Source organism: Eleutherodactylus coqui, chromosome 9, assembly GCF_035609145.1.
Source record: "Eleutherodactylus coqui strain aEleCoq1 chromosome 9, aEleCoq1.hap1, whole genome shotgun sequence".
Classification (NCBI taxonomy): Eukaryota; Metazoa; Chordata; class Amphibia; order Anura; family Eleutherodactylidae; genus Eleutherodactylus; species Eleutherodactylus coqui.
Genome location: NC_089845.1, coordinates 135,664,319 through 135,686,407, shown reverse-complemented (window position 1 = coordinate 135,686,407; position 22,089 = coordinate 135,664,319). Strand labels below are relative to the sequence as shown.

The 22,089-nt window shown below is 39.7% G+C and overlaps 1 protein-coding gene across 1 annotated transcript in view; it reads right to left on the bottom strand.

The window, feature by feature from the left end:
• Positions 1-22,089, bottom strand: part of CSMD3 (CUB and Sushi multiple domains 3) — a 909,686-nt gene that overhangs the window by 692,208 nt on the left and 195,389 nt on the right. Inside the window, exons 5-6 of the mRNA XM_066579038.1 lie at positions 19,160-19,247; positions 11,944-12,068 (exon numbers count right to left, since the gene is read on the bottom strand). Of these exons, the coding sequence (XP_066435135.1) occupies positions 11,944-12,068; positions 19,160-19,247 (213 nt within the window). The remainder of the gene's footprint in view (positions 1-11,943; positions 12,069-19,159; positions 19,248-22,089) is intronic.

The window sequence follows — 22,089 nt, the reverse complement described above, 5'->3', positions numbered from 1 at the left end:
ATCACACTTTGCTTTACTGGCTAACATAGTACTAAACATTTTTCCCCACCTTATTAGTGACACCCATCTAGTAACATGTTGGACCTCCTTTGGATTTCAAAACTACAGCAATTTGTCATGGCATAGATTCCACCAGGTGTTGAAATCATTCTGCAAAAACATGGGCTTATATAGACAGGGGAGCTTCTTGCACTTGTGATAAATTAGATGGAGGTGCTGACATGCTATGAACAAATGACAGGAAGGGTTGATCAATTCATGCTGCTTGTACCAAATTCTGACCCTCCCATCAGTGCATTGCAACAACATTCTGGATTTATCTGACCAAGCAATGTTCTTCCATTGTTCAGTGATCCAATTTTTACACTCTTTTAGCCACTGGAGTCTCGCCTTACTGTTTCTCTTAGACAGCAATGAGAGTCAAACTCATTGTCATAGTCCATCCATGCTAAGGAATGACTTTATGCATTTGGACACACTAGTTGAAGCACGTGCATTGTATTGACTGTGCACTGCAGGATTTTTGTCATCTTCCTCATAGTTGGTTATATGATCCACTTTTTCTGGAGGTTTTCATCTTTTTCAGATCACACCATTGTCGTATACCCTCCATACAACTACATGAGAAAACTTTAGACGTTTGGCAGTTTTTGAAACCCTGGCCCTGGTCTGTCTAGCACCAATGACAGGCCGGAAGTCACTCAGATTGCTTGATTTTTCAATTCTAATATTGAAACTGACCTACTGGATATGTGCTCACTTGATTTTATACTGTACTCAGGGTCACATGTCTAATTTCCATAGAGGAAAGCTCCAATCATGAAAGTGCAGCTGTCTTAATTAAAGTGGCTATTCAAGATTCACTATTAAGTAAAATATTGCTTAATCAGACAAAATAATTGCACCACTTAATAGCTTAATGCAGACATCGCTTATGACAAGAATGACAACAAAAGAAGAAAAATCAATTCAGCAGAATATTAAGGAAGGCTTTCCAATTTAGATATTTCGCCTTTCCACTTTGAAAGACACAGAAGAATTTTCGGTTAACTGAATTTGTATGGTTAATGTCTAAGTAACATTAATAACTGGCTATAGAATAGAACCCAATTTATAGAACAATATTTGACAAATCCATTGTAATTCCTCACGCGGGGCTTTTGGAATAGCATTGTCATGCTACACTGTATATTTGTCTATCTGTAAGTAATTGCAACGCACATTCCAATTTTGGATTATTGTTCACTGTCCTAAAAAAGAAAATTGAATGCACATTTTAAGTCTTGTCAGAGGCTATTTTAAGTTAGTCTTGTGGAATATATTTCACACAACCTTTTATTGAAACTTTCTTCTTAGGTTATTTTATTGACACTTTTGCTGAAATCACAGATTCCTATAGAAGCAATTTTAGACAGTAAAAGAAGAAGAATATAATTATATTCTAATAAAAGAAATAGGATTTTTACAATCCATTTTTACGGCTCTTCTACCAGCAAATATTTGACTCTTATTGCACAATTGGCTTTTTATCCTTTAAGCGGATAAAGTAAAGTTAAAGAAGAAAACCCCAAATAGCTACTGGGCTAGTCCAATGCAAGCCATATTGGTTCTTTTGGCTTATGGCCTGCACCTGGGAGAAATCAACAGCATAGAGATTTGCATCTAGAGATGAGTGAATCTGATCTGCCTTTATTTAGTAAATGTGCTAATTTCATCTCACAGGGCTATATTTGCAACTAGTGTTGAGCGATTTGAAACACGCGAACCATGTTTCGGGTCGAGCTTTGCTTCTGGTGGTTAGTCTTGGCTGAACCCACTAAAACAACTTTTTCTTCTTCTTCTCCTCCATAACTAAATGTACTATATTAATAAAGGTGATTATTAAAAAGGAAACATTCATACAAACATAGGGAGAACTTGCAAACTTCATGCAGATTTGAACCTAAGACCCTGACACTGCAAGTCAACAATGCTAACCACTGAGCCACTATGGTTATTTTTTTTGGCAAAATTAAATAGCAGGGACTGACTTAACTTTACAGTTTATCATTTTAACCCTTTCCAATCCAATTTTGGATTCAGAGTTTCCTAAACGGCTTTCTCTTTTTGCTGTTATACAACAGTGCCATCTGCTGCTAAAGCCAGTATGTGTACGCCAGAGAGGCTCCGACAGCAGAGTGGCTGGCAATAGACGGTAAGAATAGCCTGTTGGATGTCTTCTGACATTGGAGCTGTACAAGCTTCAATCAGAATGTAGGAAGATGTTAGACAGTGGATTGAAAAGGGTTAATGATCTTGGTTCTAATGCTGTATTAATGTACTGAGCCTGGTTCTTGGTTGCCCCAGATGCCAAACCACACTGCATAGTTAATATATAGACTACTAAGCTTTCCCCAGGCATTGTTCTGGGCGCAGAGTGCCATCCCCTGTTCTTGCTACTTTGATTGTGTATGTGTTCATGTATATATATATATAAATGTATTTATTTTTTTTTTGTCAGTGAATATCAGAATACAAGAGTAATAGACTATTTATTTGTAACAGAGATTTTTTTCATACCCCCTACTTTTCTTCTAAAAGTTAGACTTCGTTCACATTTGCATTGTTTGAATAGCCCAGTCTACAGCATTATTTTTTTTAATAAAAATATTGGAACAGTGACAGAAACCTAATATACCTCATTTATATTAATTATAGTGATATGCCTGCATTCGTTAGGATCCATTTGAAAACAGATTTGTCATACTTATCACACAACCTATTCAGTTATAGAGAGAACCCAAGACGCTCATGTGAACAGAGCTTAATACTTCTTAAACCAATAGCCATAAATATTTGTATTCATTTATTAAATAAATGGAAGCAAATAATGTGAAAAGTATTTATTTAAGATGTGCCCCAAGGAAACTAAGAAGTATATACTGTATTGCATAACAAACCAGCATTCCGTACCATCTGTCTATTTTATACCATATGCCACTGTGTACATTTGTAATATCTTTGATAATTCGCTTCATCTGTGCATAGCAATGTCATTCTGTTTGCCTTAGTACTATGCTCAAGGATTAAGAACCATTTGCAGTATCTGTTCTGCTATGTACACATTTATCGATATGTATAGTATAGATGACATGGTCTATACTTCCTAATATATATATAAAGTAGATGGCTATAGACTTCTAATTTTATACGATGCTCATATTAATTAGTTTTAATTTGTGAAACCTTGAAAACATATCAGATTTACTGAGCATAATTAGTAAAATAGATTTACTAGGGTCATGTAATACTAAGACCATTAAAGGGGTTGTCCGCTAAAAGGCATTTTCTAATGTTATATAGCCACAAAGATAAAGGTTATTGCCGGCATTTACTATTGATGACCTATATCCTTCCCGGAGGATCAACTGATTTTCCGGCCTACTCTCAGTGCAGTTGGGCCAGACGTCTACATCGGTGGTCCGAAGCATAATAGCTTGCCTTGCTGGTATTGATTTCAATAGGAGTGAAGATGTCTATAACACTTCTGGCCCTGACCACTGATGCCGACATCTGGCCCTGACCACTGATGCCGACATCTGGCCCTACTGCAGTGACAGCAGACTGGAGAATAGGCTAATCATCAGGGATCCTGAGTGATAGACCCTACCAATCAACTTTTGATGACCTATCCTATAGTAAATGCCTGGTATACCATCACTTATTCATAGACTTTGATTTCAACTATGGGTTTTGAAGTGCATCTTCTACCCCTCTGATTAAGTGTCATTGGCAGGATGTCCCATCTTCTGATCACATTACTGTTTTTGCTTTAGCCCTGCCTTATTAGACGGAACCTGCTGTGTGATGTAGCTGTCTGACAGGGCAGCAGTACACATCATCTGTTCCTGCATTCTCCAGCCAAGTTTGTGTGTCAGGGGAGAAGGACCTGCTCAGAAGAGTGCACTACACTGTGCAGTGCTGAGTGACCTGAATGATCTCAAGTGGTGGTGGGTTGTAATCCAATCAACAAAGAAGTTCAGGGGGTAGGGGGCAATGACCACGTAGGTATTTTTTTTAAATATGTCCATTTGTTCTTTCTTTAAAGAACACACCTAAAATACATATATAATGCTGTGGTTCACTTCAACAATTTTTCACACATGGAATCTTTGTAGATTTTTATTTTTCTGGATTTGCAAATGGAAAATCCATAGCATTCTAGTAGTAGCAAGGAAGTGGATGGGATGTACTGGAAATATTTTCCAATTGCTTTACAAAAAAAACTGCAGGCAAATTGACAGTGTGCATTTTAAGGTCTCGTTCAGATGAGCGTGCTTATGTGCGTACATATGTCCGCACAAAACCACGCGTCTATTGAAACCATTGGTGCCCCATGGTGTATTCACATGTCCATGTTTTACAGGCGTGCAAACTCATATACCTGCAAAGCATAGAACATGTGTGCACCATAGGTCTGTGCTGCATGTCAATATTTCCTGCAGGGAGTCCCCTTGACAGCTGTCACATTGAATTAACTGAATGGCAGAGCACTGACTGCGATTGGCTGAGTGATGTGAGCAATCTCAGGCAGTGCTCAGCTGTCATTGAATGAATGGCTGGGCGCTGCCTGTGATTGGCTGAGCCCTCAGCCAATCAGACGCAGCCCTTTCAGCAGGTGGAGATTTTAAATCCCCACCTGCTGAAAGAACTTCATTACAGTGCCGGGGAACAAGCAGCAGAGAGGTGAGTAAATCACTGCAGGGGTTGCCGGAGGGCCATTGCTTTCAATGGAGCCACCGGCAGCAGCAGCGGCTCCATTGAGAGCATTTCTGCATTTAGATTTGTACACACCTATGAATGTGCAAATGCATGCTTGTGTAAATGAGGCCTAAGTTAACTCATGCTGCAAATTGGTTTAGGGTTTGCTGTGAGTTTTTCCTAATTAATTCAATTGTTAAAGTCAAAATCCACAGCAAATCAAAATTGTTACGGATTTTGCTGCAGATTGCATGAAAATCAACAGCAAAATTTGCATGTAGGGACACTAGTAAAATGTTAAAAAAATAAATAAATAATACATTTACTCATCTTTCCACACTTTCCTGCAGACACATTTGCTTACTCCACTGTCAGGGTTTGCACCATGGCCTCAAATGATAATGGGTCATATAGAGACGTGACCACTGCAGCGAATCATAGGTTGCAGTGATCACGTGGGTTAAAATGTTATCACTAGAGACTGAGAGACTGGAGAAGTAGAAATAAGAGCAGTACTTTTTTTTGTTTGTTTTTGAACAGTTACAGACTAGCAAATCCACAAGCAAATCTGCACCAATGTGCTACAGATTTGGTGCTGCAGATTTGCTATAGAAAATGTAGATACATTTTCTGGAGTCAATCTGCTCCATGTAAACATACCCTAATTGTTTCACACGAACTCTTCAAATGTAAATTTCCAAATATAAGGCACTCTATAAACTATAGGTTATAAACACCACAGGAAATAACAAAATGGCTGCATGCCAATGGGAACAACAGCAGAACTTTCAAAAATACACCCCTTTCGCTGACATAACTTACTGTTTTCAAGCTATTGGCTCAAACTTCATCTCACTGATTTTCTGGTCCAGCATACACACTTAGGGCTCATTCAGATGAGCATGTTTATGTGCATACAATAATGCGTGCATAACCACATGTCTATTAGAACCATTGGTTTCCTGTCTGTGTTTTACAGGCGTACAAATGCACACACCTGCAAAAGATAGGACGTCCGTGCACATGATGCACATCAATATTCACCATGGGGGGAGGGGGGGGCGTCCCCTCATGACCTCAGAAATGATGGCACTCCCTGCGGGGAGTAAAGAATCCCCTGCTACAGCTGTCACAGCTATGGCAGAGGTTCGCAATATTCTTCCATTGCTTTCAATGGGGCCGCCGCTGTTGCTGGCGGCCCCATTGAAAGCAATGGGCTGCCGGCAACCCCTAGAGTTATTTTCAGGAAAGGGTTTTAAATTAAAGCCCTTCCCGGAAAATGTACCCTAGCATGTGTAAAAAACTAAGAAAATATATATACTCACCTCTCCGCCGCTGTCAGGGCTCAAAACGTTTTGCCGCTTGGTCGCCCTGCACTGATCAGAAGCTCTTTCAGCAGGCAGAGATTTAAAATTAAATTATGAATGGCTGAGTCCTGCCTGTGATTGACTGAGCACTGTGACAATCACAGGCAGCGCTCAGCTGTTATTCAATGAATGGCTGAGCACTGCCTGTGATTGGCTGAGCGCTAGGCCAATCAGACACAGCCTTTCAGCAGGTAGGGATTTTAAATCCCAGCCTGCTGAAAGAACTTCATTACAGTGCTGGGGACCAAGCGGGCAGACGTGCCTGAGCCCTGACAGCGGTGGAGAGATGAGTATATATATTTTTTTACTAATGCTAGGGATGATTTTCAGGGAAGGGCTTATATTTCCAGCCCTTCTCTAAAAATCACTGCAGGGGGTGCCGGCAGACTATTGCTTTCATTCGGGCCACCAGCAGCAGCGTCAGCAGCCCCATTGAATGCAATTGGTACAAAGTTTTGTTCACGCATTTTTCTGCACATCCATGTAGTGCTGCATTTTGCACAGCACAGATGCCTGCGAAACAGTGGTTGTGTGAATGAGGCCTTAGTTGTAGTAATACAGTGAGCTCTATGATTCCTTTCACATAACCCCTCAACCACTTTCTGGTCCATATATAGTAGAAAACAGCATATATGTAAACAGAGCTTTCAGCAATCTTATCATTGGGTATCCCACTGCTAAGCCCCCCAGAATTCAGCTAAAATCTTTCCGGGAACCTGACAGCGAATCTCCAATTCACTGTCTCACCATAGGACGACTGAAGAATTACATTGTAATCTGAAATTAATGAGCTGTCTACATTATTTATGGACGTGCTTGTTCCTCCATTAGCTGAATTTTTTTTAGCTGCTTCTAACCAAAAGCAATTGATAGAGGCTCAAAATTTATTTATATATTTACAACCAAATTCTGATGGGAAAAAAGTCCCAAATTGTTTCACACACCACTTTTGTGCAAAATAATAGTTCCTTTCTTTTTTGTGCCATTGTTGCCACTTTTCTTAGAAGCTGACAGAGCTGAGCAAGAAGGGGCAAAGTCCAACAAATTTACTATAATTTATGTGAGATCCTGGGTAGAGATGAGTGAGCATACTCGCTAAGGACAATTACTCGATCGAGCATTGCCCTTAGCGAGTACCTGCCTGCTCGGAAGAAAAGGTTTGGCTGCCGGCACGGTGAGAGATGAGTTGCGGCAGTGAGCAGGGGGAGAGAGGGAGAGAGAGAGATCTTCCCTCCGTTCCTCCCCGCTCTACCCCGCCGCTCCCCGCCCGCCGCTGTCAGCCGAACCTTTTCTTCCGAGCGGGCAGGTACTCGCTAAGGGCAATGCTCGATCAAGTAATTGCCCTTAGCGAGTATGCTCGCTCATCTCTAATCCTGGGGTAAATCACACCACAAATCTCGTTCAGTTCTTAAAACCACATTTGCGCACTCAAGGCTCCATAAGTGTCTATGGTGTATGCAAATGCATCCTTGTCCTGAACTAAATTGCGCTAATAACAATGTAATTTTGTAGTGTTAATCAATTACAATGGGGACTAAGTAGGCTTGCCCACCTACGCATCAGAATGTCCCGCCTGTTCAAATGTGGTGTGTGTCTCCTATGCCAATGTGAACTGGACCGGCAACCCAGTAAAGGATACCTAACTGCACCAGAATGCTCAGGAGAAGATGTGCTTAGGCTCCATTCTGAGCACAATTATATGATTATGTCACACTCATGTGAAGGAGGCCTTAAAGTAACCTTATAGACATATCTTTAGCATTTCCTTAGAAGAGCCAGTATTACAGTGAATGGTGATGAGCGAACTTTTAGTTAGCCTCAGCCATTTTGCCAAACATTTGCAAAAAGTTGATCTGAATGATTTTGAACCGAACCAAAAGTTCACCAAACCCCCTATACCTGCTGTATAACATTGTCTAAGAGCCACAAAATCTCTGTATATCACTCTGAGAGTGTTATACACTAGTGTTTAGAACAAGTGTTGAGCAAACCAAACCAGTAGAGCTGTTTCGAGTAAAACTTTGCTAAAAGCTCACTTCGATTTGTGTGCTGAACTGAACCTTCAGCGAAGTTTGACCCAAAACAGATTTCTACTGATTCGCTTTACTTGATGCTACTAGTGAAGCAGTTCAAACATCTCATTTCTGGTCAGAACCCACTTTGGTGCTAAGGGTCCAACAAACTAAAACAGATCTGTCCATAAATGATTATCTTTGGTTTGCTTGCATGTGAGTAATGTAAGATTTTCAGGAAGGGAGCTATTCAAATATGTTTTCTGGCAAGCATTTCCTGAAGTCTTTCTCATGTTGTTTTCTTTTAAGAGAATTAGTGCTCCAGTGACATTAACTATAATGGAAGCATGCATGGGGTCCATCAGCATGATCAGTTACGCTGTAGCTAAAGCTAGATCAGAAGGACACAAAACGCAGTTTAGTTATAAAATGTTGAAAACATAAATAACGGTAAAGCAGTAGTAAAGGAGAGCTTGGGTCAATGATTCCAAACCAAAAAGGACAAATAAAGAGGTAGCGGCATTGTGGCGTTATCAAACATTTTTCCTACACAGAATTAGTACTTGTAATAGAATGAGAAAATGAGATTCAGGGCTGTGATATTTCCTGTGCTGACAGCACATTGACAATGAGGGCATTGATGGAATTTGTAAGCACTTACTGAGAAATGAGGAAGCAGTGAAGTTGAAAGAGTTTGTGAACACAGAGGTAGATTACTGCAAGTTACTATAAGGTATTTGGAAGGGCAAATCCTCAGAATATTAACTCTTTGGATATTGTTTATATGACAGGTCAATGGGTTAGAATAAATCCATAAGCCTTTCATTTCATATCAGTCATTTTCTTATCACAAGATGTTAACTATACTGTGTAACCTTATTCTCTGCCTTTTGGGTTATGCCATTTAGTTGTAACACCCAGGTTCTGGCTAAAACACATTTCTACATGCATATCATTAATAGCCAAAGATAAATGTAACATTATAGGTAATACATTTAACTGTTGTGAAGTTAAAGGCCATAATGCATTGCAGTAAGATAACACATTGCCAAGGGAGGATTTGTACTGCAATGCTCTTAAAGCAACTCCGGTTTGGGTATGAATTCTATCCCAGGACTGTTCGTTTTGGAGGTATGCTAAGTGCACATGTTCTTCTCTGAAGTCCATCGTATCAACTGGTTCTGTCCCAGTTTTTGGACTTCCAAAATGGCCACTGCAGTTTTCTATCTAGCTAATGTACAATGTGCACTGCTTTCTGATTGGCCAGTGCTGATCATATGAGTAGCACTGACCAATCAGAGAGCAGGTATAGTGCTTTGGTAGTCTAACACTACCATTGCATTGTGAGGATTACTAGTGTGAAGATTATATTGACCATCTTGGATAACAGAAAATGGGACCTGAAACTAGCAGTTTGGATGGACTACAGAGGAGTACTAGTGCAGATAATGTACCAGCCTCCTCATCCTGTCCTGGGACAGAATTTTGTTCTGAAGCAAAATGGAATTTCTGGGAATTTCCAAAGCATAAAATCCACTACAGATTTTGGTGGGGATCTGCATCAAAATCCACATCAAGATCTGCCAGTGCTACATGCGGATTTCGATGCTTATTTTAACCTGGTTTTCATTCCCTTATATGAATAGGTAAAATATTTGGTTAAAATCTGCAGAATAATTTGAGATGCCACAAATTTAGCTCCATTCACATGAGCTTTTTTGCTCATATTCCTACATGGATTATGCACCAAAATCTATATGGGAATCTAAGTCAACTTTATAATGCATATATGGGGAAAAATATGTTCATTCTAGACATGGATTCTGAGTAGGAAAACCTATGTGTGAAATATCCCCATTGAAGGGGACTATTCCATGTGCAGATCCATGCCATGTTCAATAGAAAATTTGCATCAGAAATCCTTGGTAACTGTGTGGATCTCCCATACAAGCTTTCATTGCGCTTTGCATCTGATTTTCCAACATGGATTTTTTACCTTGTAAACAAGACCTTAAATCCATACCTCAGGTCAATTTATTATTTCCTCAGCATGTAGCTGAGATTTCTTGAAATCCCATCCACATTGCCTGTACTGTGGACTTTCTTCACTCAATTCCACTGCGGAAAATTTGTAGAATTTCCACAATTTGTGAAGATACTCGAAGGGTGCTACTACATAAACAATGCTAGCATTCCTGATTGCAGCAAATTGCGATGCTGCAACTTGACTTGAAGTTTCAGCCGGGCAATTATCGTCAAATTGGGAAAATTGTAAGTGCTAGTGGCCACCAATAATGCTTTTGTAATAGCACCCTAAAGAATGTTTGTCCATAAATATGTTTCTGGTTAGAGGATATCCATGTCATAAATCCTTCTGGAGTAAGATAATTACTAACAGGGTAGCCATGTCATGTCTAGAAGTAATCTCTTCCTCAAGTCATCTTTAACTTAGCTGATTTCGTTCAACGCAACATTCTAAACTTTTCAGTAAACTTTTTCAAAAACGTAACTTCCTATTTTTACTTTGTTCCCTGCCATTGCTGTTCAGATTGCCAAATATTCCTTTGTGTATTTCACAATCAATGTGTTTATAGGAAAAACATGTGATGTGACTGTGAAGATCAATCTCTGTATGCCGTGATGAAAAGACAATTATTACACAAAAGAGAATACAGAGTTGTTGTGGACCTAGACAGCAGTTGTAGGAATGAAAAGATAAGCTGATTGTTTTTGTACTTTGGCCAATTTGAGAGGTATCTGCATTTCCTAAACCCACAAAAAACATTTAATACGCATAAATTTCAACAGCAATACCTATAATTTCCATATCTGAGGATTTCTTTTTTTTACTTAGTAGTTCAAGGATGGGAAGGTGTTTTTATGTTTCTTTGTGTTGGTGACATATTTGATTTCTTAAATGTAAAAACTCTTAAGATAGTCTTAGCATAGAAGAGAAAATTGGGAGAATGAGGATCTATTTTGACATATATTATGTTATCATTACAGGGAAGGATTACAATGAAAGGTAACACCTCCATTATAAAGCTGGAGGCAATTAATACAAGATGACATCATTGACAATAGGTAATGGAGATAGCCAAGCTGTTTTCCTGCCATCTCTCAGTAACCAAGTACTAATATTTGCTATTAAACCACTAACGTGGAGCATCACAACTGTTTTAATTATATAGTTATAGTTATATAGACAATAAGTTACCCCATGATCTGGGACCCAGTTTGATACCCTTTTGTTATAGTTTTATTAAAGCTATTGCTTGGTGCAGCAATTACATCTCTGGAATCTTATGTCAGTTACCCGAGAAGCCTTTGGGCCATGGTGGCCAACAGGGCTTACTTCTTGACTTGGCCCTCCCGCGAACTGCCATGGCTGAAACTGGGTCACAAATCTCTCTTTCATCCCATCTACCTACACAAGAGGTAAAGTAGATAATTACATTAAGTTATGAAGCTCAGTCTGGTGCTCCCTGTTTTGAAGCAAGGTCCGCTCTTCGCCTGTCAGGCTGATATCTATCCAGAGAATCAGGAAAGCCTGAGCCCGCTATCCAATCCCTTCCACATGACTACAAGACTCTCCCATAGAAGTAAATACTGAAAGTCATTTTCTAACTTAGTTTTCTCATGTCCGGGTGTCTGCTGCAAACCAAATCTCTAGGTCTGTATTTACAGCAAGATGGTTGTTTCCATAATCTTGTAAAGAAACTGGAATGAAGATATACAATCGGAATATGTTTCAGCATAGCTTAAAAAAAACAGGTAATGCATTTCCTTTATAGTTTATTTGTAACATTTCTCAAGCTTCTCACCTTTACACACTGGCCTGTGGTCACTCCAAGCTGCGAATACATCTGCAATCCTTTGACAAGTGATTTTTTTTTCACCTTGAAGAACATAGTCTTCATCGCAAGAAAACAGAACTGTTGCACCGAGGCTATAAGAAAACATAACAGGACACAATATTATAGAACAAAATAGTAACAATAGTTCTGGCGGTGCGAATATTAAGTGATGTTGTTGTATGTATCTCAAAACTAAAGAAACCATTGTGAATGTATCACCATGAGCTTAAATTCTTGGTACAGATCTTCCGCTAAACCTAACATATCTCCTTAACGACCACTCTATAGTGTTTTTATGGTGGCTTTTCAGGTGACTTACTGTGTGTGCCGTAAAGCTCAGGCACAACTCGGATCAGACAGCATAGATATCATGTGCTGCCTGATATGTATGGACACTGAGCATAGACATGTCCTATTTCTCATCTGTGCTATCCACAGTTAGGACATGTAATGAGGTTTTTCACGTGGATGGGACTTCTTTTGTCAGCCCATGGGCCCTCACATCCCAATCATGGAGGGGGGGACAATTCTCTACTTTATCAGCTTAATAATGTCATCTCAGTCTTCCATAAGTGTTATGCTATTGGATAAAATGTGAAAAAATGGGTAAGCTGCAGGGGTTTTTCTAGCTTCTACCCCCTAAAAAAATGTTAAAAATTAAACAATACATTGGTACTAATGAGATAGTACCGAAAACTTCAACATGTCCCACAAAAAGCAACAAACAAACTCTCCTATGCAGGTAGCTTCCTTTTACTAAACATATAAAAACTTTGGCTTTCAGAATATAACAAAAAGATGCCTTAAAAAAAACTAAATATATTTATAGTACAAAAATAGCAAAACAAAAAAAAAACTACATTTATTTAGTATTGCAGTATTCATACTAATGAATAAGATAAAGTTGTTGATTTTACTGCACATTAAACAGTTAAAAAAACACCAAAAATTGTGGAATTGCTATTTTTTTTTTTGCATCTTCCCTCCTAAATAAATTATTAAAAGTAATCAATAAATCATATGTGCTCCAAACTTAAACCATTGAAAACTCCATCTTGTCCTGGAGAAAAATAAGCCCAATATCAACTATAATGATGGAGGACGAATCGAATTATGGACCCTTCAAATGCAACAATAAAAAAATGAGAAATAAAAACACCTGGTCCTGAAAGCTGAAAACGTGTAATATTAAGCAGATATGGGGTGACTACCTACTAGCGTTTGCGAATTTGCTGTGTTTTTTTTTTCCAGGTGTCTATGGGACTTTCTAATGTTAAAAATGCATCGTGGCAAAATCGCAATTTACCGCGAAATCACGATTTAGCGCGATGCGATTTTAACATTAACGAGTCCCATACACCCCTGGAGAAAAAAAACGCAGCGAATTTCACAGCGAAAAGGAACTGTAGTGGGTAGTCACCCATACAGTATAATTCCTCATATACTAAGGCCGGCTGCACACAAACGAATCCAGCTCTGACCCCGGCCAGCAACCCTGCGTATCTTGTCTTTTCTGTAAAGTGGATTGTCGTGGGCATTCGCCGCCAGTCATCAGTAATACAGATTTTATTTTTTTAATATTTGTATTTCCCATGCCGTCACAATGGGCTGCAGATTGGACAGCTTTTATTGACTTTAATGGGGGTCATCCACGCGGACCCCGCAGCAAAATAGAACATGGTGCGATTTTTCCTCTGCTTGCAAAAATCGCTATTCGTTTCCGTGAGTGGGAAGGAAAAAATTATTTTTCATAGCATGTTTTGAATGGTATTTGAAGCAGATCCTGCATGCAGACGAGGACTGCGGATTCCGCAGCAAATATCGGATCGTGTGTAGTCGGCCTGTGCCAGGTAAAAAGACCCAGTCAGGCAAGGGACAAAGAGGAGCTTTAGCTGAAGGAAGAGTCTGAATGTTGAGGACCTTTCATATAGGACAGAACTGTTCTACAACATGAAGCGGAATTTGCTGCTGCTGAAATCCACACCAAAATCCACATGTCTCAATGTAGATTTAGTGGAATTGCTGGGCAGAATTAGCCAATTTCAATTCTGTATAAGGATGCACATGTTAAACATGCAAATTTTGATGCAGAATTTCCAATATGATGGCAAATTCCACTGCTGATTCCATCCCGTACGAAAGGTCCCTAAGGGCTCATGTCCATGTCCGTTTTTCACCGCATATCACATGTGCATTGCATGGACACGTGATAAGCCGTGAATGAAGTCAATGAAAGTCAGTGGACTTTCATTAATCCATGCACACCAGTATTTAGACACCGCAAATCGATAAGCAATAGAAATAAATCACAGCATGCTCTATTTCTCTGCAGATGTATGCAGCATGAGCCCGATTGCCTTGCATGGGCAGTATTTTCATACACATCCCTGCTCTGAAATAGAGTGGGGAATTCAAAAAGTCATATTGCGCATGTCAATGTGTGTGTCATTCGTGGGCATTCGCAGTGGCATACATAGCCAGACGTGGTCTCTGCCAGCTCTCTGATAGCAGAGCGAACGGCTGTACAATGCTGTGGGGAGACCTGCAGCATTTTATGCATACACCTGTGGACATGAGCCCTTAATCTGCCTAAACTTTTAGAATTATATAGTAGTTCTACTGGTTAAAGGAATTATTTGGTTACCAAACAACATTCCCACAATGGCTGTAACTGCACTAAATTATAATTGGCTGCGTGGTCAGGTGACTTCCTGTAATGACATCTTCCACAAGATTCTCCAGGAGGATGGTGAGGCTACAGCACGAGATCTCTGTGGCAGTGGAGGGGTAAGTACAGCTCTTTTTGTTATTTTAATGCATTTACAGCTATTGAGAAATTATTATTTGGTAACTGGACAACCCCTTTAAAGATTCTGGTGACTAGAGTTAGAACTAAATGATTCTTGCTATAACTTATACACAACAGTAGATTTTTTTAAGACTTTGCTGATGCTTGGGAGCATCGTCTAAGTATTAATAGTTACTAGAGATAAGCGAGCATACTCGTCCGAGCTTGATGCTCGTTCGAGTATTAGGGTGCTCGAGATGCTCGTTACTCGAGACGAGCACCACGCGGTACTCGTCTCGATTAAACGAGCACTGACCAATTAATTCAATGGAGCCGGCAATACAGCCGGCTCCATTGAAAGCAATGGGCTGCCGGCGAGCACGGGATGAATTTTCGGGAAGGGCTTAAAAATATAAGCCCTTCCCTGCAATTCATCCAGAAATGTGTAAAAATCAAAAAAATATATACTCACCTGGTCCCGGCAGACGGAGTTCAGCCGCGGCGGCCGGCAGTGCTCCTGAACTGCTCTGAGTAGTATTCAGCAGCCGGGGCTTTAAAATCCCCGCCTGCTGAATGAGCTGCCTCTGATTGGTCACAGCCTCACCAATCAGAAGCAGCTCTCACTCACACCCATTCATGAATTCATGAATGACAGCTGAGAGCTGCCCCTGATTGGTCCCTGCGCTGAGCCAATCAGAGGCAGCACTCACTCACCCATTCATAAATTCATGAATGGGTGTGAGTGAGAGCTGCCTCTGATTGGTGAGGCTGTGATCAATCAGAGGCAGCTCATTCAGCAGGCAGGGATTTTAAATCCCCGGCTGCAGAATACTACTCACAGCAGTTCAGGAGAACTGCCGGCCAGACGCGGCTGAACTCCGGCTGCAGCGGAAAGGTGAGTATACATTTTATTTTTATTTTTACACATTTTAGGATGATTTTCAGGTAAGGACTTATTTTTAAGCCCTTCCCGAAAATTCATCCCGCGCTCGCCGGCTGCCCATTGCTTTCAATGGAGCCGGCTGTATTGCCGGCTCCATTGAATTCAATGGGCTAACATCGTTCTTCTCTGCCACAGCTGTTACAGCTGCGGCAGAGGAGAACGATCTTTATGCTGACAGTGCGGGGGGGGGGGAGGTGTCTCACTCTTGCCACTATTGTGGCTTAATAGTGAGATCTCGGAGCCCGAAATGCAGCCCAGCATGTTGCTCCTCACCTGCCCTATCCGTTTCTGTGTCATTTCCACCACTTTCTTGGGTTTTGCAGATTTTCACAAATGAAAACCTTAGCGATCATCGGCGATATACAAAAATGCTCGAGTCGCCCATTGACTTCAATGGGGTTCGTTACTCGAAACGAACTCTCGAGCATCACTGAAAGTTCGACTCGGGTAACGAGCACTCAAGCATTTTGGTGCTTGCTCATCTCTAATAGTTACCTTTAGCATGGCTTAATTATGTACATGATCATCTCTATTAAATGTATTGCAGGCACATAGCCAATGGTTAAGGAACCTGTTCTAAAAGTTCTTTAAATTTATGTGATATATCTAGTCTTTCACGACTACTCATTAAACTGCATGATTTGATATAAATATGCGGCTCACATGAGAAGTCATTTTAATAAAATATGATTGTCTGAGTTCTTTAAAGTATGATTTGATTTAAATGTAGTACTTGACTCCTTTAGAAAGAAGAAATAGCAGACCCTGACCAATCAAGAAAATTACCTTTATTTTTTACATTTCAAGCTTGGATTCGCATTTGGTTAGTTGTAGTTGAATCTATGTTTGTAAATTAGGGGTTCATTTTTGCAGCAAATTCTTGAAATATATGGAATTTAACTAATAAATTATGATTTTCGTACAGCTCATGAGCAAACATATTTTATATAATGATGACATTGTAATGTGTCTGCTTGTACCTATGGAGACTGTTGGCAGCTGTAGATAGCACTTATGATTTATATGTCACAGTCCAGTTTTAATCCGATCAATCTTTTAGCACAGCAGAAAGGCTCCACCTTATTATTACAGGCAGTGAACACCAAATCACTTAGGCTGGCGATAGGCATGCGTATTCCACCTGTATTTATGTATACCTAAAGAAGCATTCTGGGCATTTACTATTGACCTACCCTCCGGATAGATTATATTTTGTTGATAGGTGGGGATCTATCACTTGAGATCCCCACTGATCAACTGATCCTCCTGCCTGCTGTCAGCGCAGTGCGGCTGAGCATCCCCATTGTTGTTTGGGGCCTGAAGTGTAATATGTAATACAAGGCTTCACTCCCATTGAAATTAGTGCGAGTGATACGTTCTATTACACTTCTGGGTCTGACCACAATGCAGAGACAAAAGTGTAATCAGTGGCCCTGATGACCCATGCAAATGTCTGACCCTCTTGTACTGTTCACTAAAGGATAGGCTGATCAGCGGAAATCTCAAATACCAACCCCCCACTGATCAACTATCGATGACCTATCCTAAGGATAAGTCATAAATAATTAATACCCAGAATACCCATTTAATTTGGCCGATTGTCCCAACCCAATGACTGATCTCCTGACCTGAACTATGATGGGCATCATAGATTCCAGGACACCCATCCATATCATGGATGTATAAACACAGACGGAATATGTTTACCTGTCACCAACCTTACTGTACATTATTAATCCAATTGCATACATGAAGTATGTAAAGGAATTTTCAATATCTATCTATCACAACCTTCTGACTCAAGAACAATTTATATAAGATGGTATTATCCATTGAGTCAGTGTATGAAACCCTAAATGAGTAAGCTCACCTGAAAAATACTAATCCAAGACCACACTCAAAAAGTATGAATGCCCAGTCTTACTAATACCTAATTCACACAAAAGTATTTACGACTGATGTGCCCCAGTACACAACTGTGATAATTCGGACCACATTCAGACCCATAGTAGTCAGTGTGGAATTTCATATGTCTATTTTATCCACATGGACACAAAGCCCACATAGAAAATTTTCCAACATGCACTATTCTAATCAGATTCACAGATGGGAATTCAAAAAAGAGCACTAACACTATACAAGTGCATCTGTATTTCATGCATATGTTGCTAAGAGATGCAAAAAAAAATGACAAACCAGGTAGTAGTGTTAGGTATTTTGGATGTGAAAAATGCATGACATACCGAAGTCAAAAAATGGACAAACAAACTGCAGCCAAGCAGAATACAGAACTTTATATAGAAAAGTTTCTAAATGGTCATATGAATTTCACCTAAGGCTCACTCATCCTTGCTCGATAGTCTGAAAGATGGTAAAATCGAACATGACTCATTTCTCCTGCGAATGATAGAGCTGAAAAAAATCTATGGAAGTTGAATGCAATTTTTACAGGGAACCAAGAAGTAAGGAAAGTCTGTCTATCTGTCTGTCTGTCTATCTATCTATCTATCAGGACAAGGTATTGTTAGTCTACATCACAGCACTACCCTTTCTGACAGCTTCTGGGTTCAGGCACGGGCCCAAGGTAACATCACAATGCCAGCCCGGGAGCACGTAATGCACCTAGTAGCGCATACACTGTGTCATTTGGTGCTAGATACCGAGGAAGAAAAATTTCTCTTCTGTCTTTGAATTGGTTGGCTGACAGGGCTATCATTGTCCCAGCCAGACTATCAGTAACTTGAACCGAGCATGCCGGTAATACTCCTGTATTCTCTTGTTTACATTAGTATACTGGTCCTGTGTGAGTTTGTGTGACTTAGGGATGTTAGATGCTAGATGCTTAGGGAATGTAGTCAGGTTCCTGCTGTGGGGTTGCACTTTTCAGGGTGGGTGATCCACTCCATTGTTAGGATCAGTCAGGGCAGAACATAGGACTTATTTCCTTTTGCATCTCTGCCCTTTGTACAGCCATGCATGTATAGCAACTCTGAAGTTCCCTATACTTTGTATGTCCTACAATCTGTCCCTGCAGTTTGTCTCTGTATTTTGGTGTCAGTTAGGCTAACAGGTCTGAACTGACGTGGGAGTCTGTTGGAAGATATGAATAACTTTAAAATGGTTTACAATTGGTTAAACAATCTGAATAGCAAGCACATGTAATGATCACATTATTAGAAGATGTTAATGGAAGGTCACCCTTAGATGTAGGTGCATTTTAAAAGCAAAGGTTTACAACTTAATTATTCAGTAAATTGGAAAATTCAGATGAACACAATTTGCTTCTGGCAAAACACACCTACAAAAAAGAAAAGGTTTAGTAATAAAAGATGGATGGGAGAGAGAAGCATTATATCATTGGTTAGTACTAACATGGGATTCTGTTAATATGTTTACTATGTAGTTCATAATGGAAGAGATCCGTATGCTCTTTACTTGGATTAAAATTTTACCTAAAGTTAGAGCCTATTCTTTTCCCATTCTCTGGTTCTCCTGGATCAGGACACATATTTGATGCTTGTTTTATACCTCCCTCATTTACTGTAAGAAAGAAAACACATTTTAATAAGGAATGATACATTTAGAGACATACATGCTATGTATAATACATGTATACAAATATTTCATGTACGCATGTAAGACCGCAAATGCCGAAGAAGATCACAAAATAGGAAAATAAAAGTTCCAGTCAATTCAAGAAATTCAATTAATTAACACTTAAACTCTAACCAGCCATCTACTCACCAGACCAAACGTACCCTAGAGCAAATAGTGAACATACAGTACTTATATTACTTTACATGTTGTACATAATAATTAAAAATATAACAATATTAATATATAAATCAGTTAAAGTAATACAAAAGAAAATATAAATACAATGTTCCACAGCTCAGACTTCTGACTTACTCCGTAGATCACACTATTCTTGGAGTGAATCCGAAGTTTCAGCAATGGGACATTTTATTTAAATTTGTTTGACGTCTGGTTTTGTGACTCCGTTCCAGTTGCCCGCACCTGCTCTGCTGAGGAAATTGATTATGCTGTTTGCACAAACTTTGTAAATTATAGTAATACATGCCATTTTTTTTATCATTCTATGCATACTAGTAATTAAAATTATCATGCCCACGATAATATTTGGGATGCAGCATAATTGTGTAGAAGAAAAAATATACAATTATGGATATTTTGTTAGGGAGAACACAAAACATTTATTTTTTGGCTGATTTCAAAAATATAATTATGTCAACTCTAGGCCATCATATATTGGTACCAAACACATTCATTATTTAGCTTCTTTTTTTTATTTTATTTTTTTATGGCTGTGTATTCACAGTAGTTCTAGAAAATGTCTTAATAATAAGTTTTAACATAAAATACATACTTTCCAAAAATATACTGTGTACAATACATTCAGAAACCTTTTTAGCCCAACAAATCTGTTAATCTGGAAAGGATTGCCTTTTGAGAATATTAGGACATATCTCCATGTCATAACAGCCTAAGCGGTGGGAAGCTGACTTGTTAGATTTCTTTAGATGATTTGGATGAAGGGACCATTTTCCCTTTAGCTTTTTTCCTGCTCAGCAGCATTCCAGTGTTGTGACAATTGTAAAACAGGTCAATTGCCACAGTACTACTGGCACAGGTGCCGATGGGGATCAGATGTATGCAGGGTTCCTGTGCGCTGTAAGGGCATCAGCGCCGGACCACGAGACGCGCTTGCTGGCGAATGTGCAGTGGCATTTGGTGCTGGATACTGAGGGAGAAGGATCTCCTTTTTGTTGTAGTACTGGCCAGGTTGTCTACTGTCTCAGTCAGCCTATCAGTGGCTTGCTGGGAGTATTCATTCCGGGTCTTCTTTTTAGAGGATGTCAATAACATATTTATATACTGATCCTGCTCAGTCATTTGGTGTGTTTGCTTTAGAGCCTCAGTGTCTGACTTTGACTGTATAACTTTTTGGACTTCGAACCACAACTTTCTGTTCCTCCCTTTGGTATGGGCTATAGCCTCTCTTGGACACTGACCTTGGCTAGTTTATTGGCTACACGTATTGTCTTTTCTCTCTGGTACTGTGCTGCTATCCTGGTTCGGATCCTGTATTTGTCTACCCTTTCCCATCCTGTCCTCAAAAATTCCCTCGCCTCCATATTCCGCTTAGGGATGTATAGGAGATCTATTTAAAGTCAAGATGTCTAGCCACTGTCAGTTGCCTGGTCTCAGGTGTCTAGCAACTCAGAGACCCACTTTGTCCTGTACATCACTCAGCCTGTACCTGCCCGCTGTTTTTGAATTTGTTGGTCAGTTACCTCGACAGGACTGGATGGCAGGGACATCAATTCAAGTAATTGGGAAAGCAGTCCTGTTCCCTGCACAGTAGCAGTTCGAAGGACCTCTGTATGGAAAATCGTTGAAGGAACAGCAAAGATTAACTAATTATGTAGCCCTTTTATTCTGATGATCAGTGAGGGTTTCAGGAGGCAAATCTCCACTAATCCAAAAGTGAGAACATTTTCTAGTAATATCCTTAGACATGATTTATTCTAATACTGCTACTAATAATACTTAATTAAAACAATGAGATGGTCAAAGTCGTGGAGTTCAATCTTCAGCACAGGTCAATCAATGTTAAACTATCTGAAGCCATTTTCAAGCAAAGTATATGCATGTAAGGGGGTTGGAAAACTGATTGGGACTTTATCCCTGAATTGTGAATAGTTATGGTTAACAAGTTCTATTTTGCTATTAGTTGCATTACTTTGACACTGCACTGTTGAGATGGTCAATGTTGTTATTACAGTATGTGCAGTTTATTCAACAGGATGTCAGAAGGAAATAAAATATTTACAGATATGATATATACATAAATACCCACACAAAAAGAATGGCGCTTGGTTGTGGAAAAATCGCATGAACAAAGCCAAAGGCGTGATCCTCATTCACACATAATTTGCTTGCTCACACGATCTGTGGTGTGTGCTGAGTGTTAATCCAGCTCCCATAGGAGTCAATGGGAACTCCTAGGCAGAATGCAGGTTCTATCTTTTCTCGCAGCGCGCACCTTAGATGCGTGCATTGTAGCCACACATGTCCTATCTTTTGCAGGTGCGAGTATTTTTGCACATCTAAAAATCTTTTGTGTGAACGCTTCAATGGGAAACCATTGGCTCTAATAGGTGCCTTCTTTTTGAGCGCCTATTTGTACGCAAAAAAAATGCACATCTCAACAAGTCCTGATAGTGATAACATGACACAGAAAGTTATCTTAACACGATATCGCAGTGTTTAAAAAACACGTGTGAGTAGGAGCCCTTAACCCTTTGCAATCCAATTTTGGATTCAGGGTGTCCTAGGGGGCTTTCTCTTTCTGCCATTA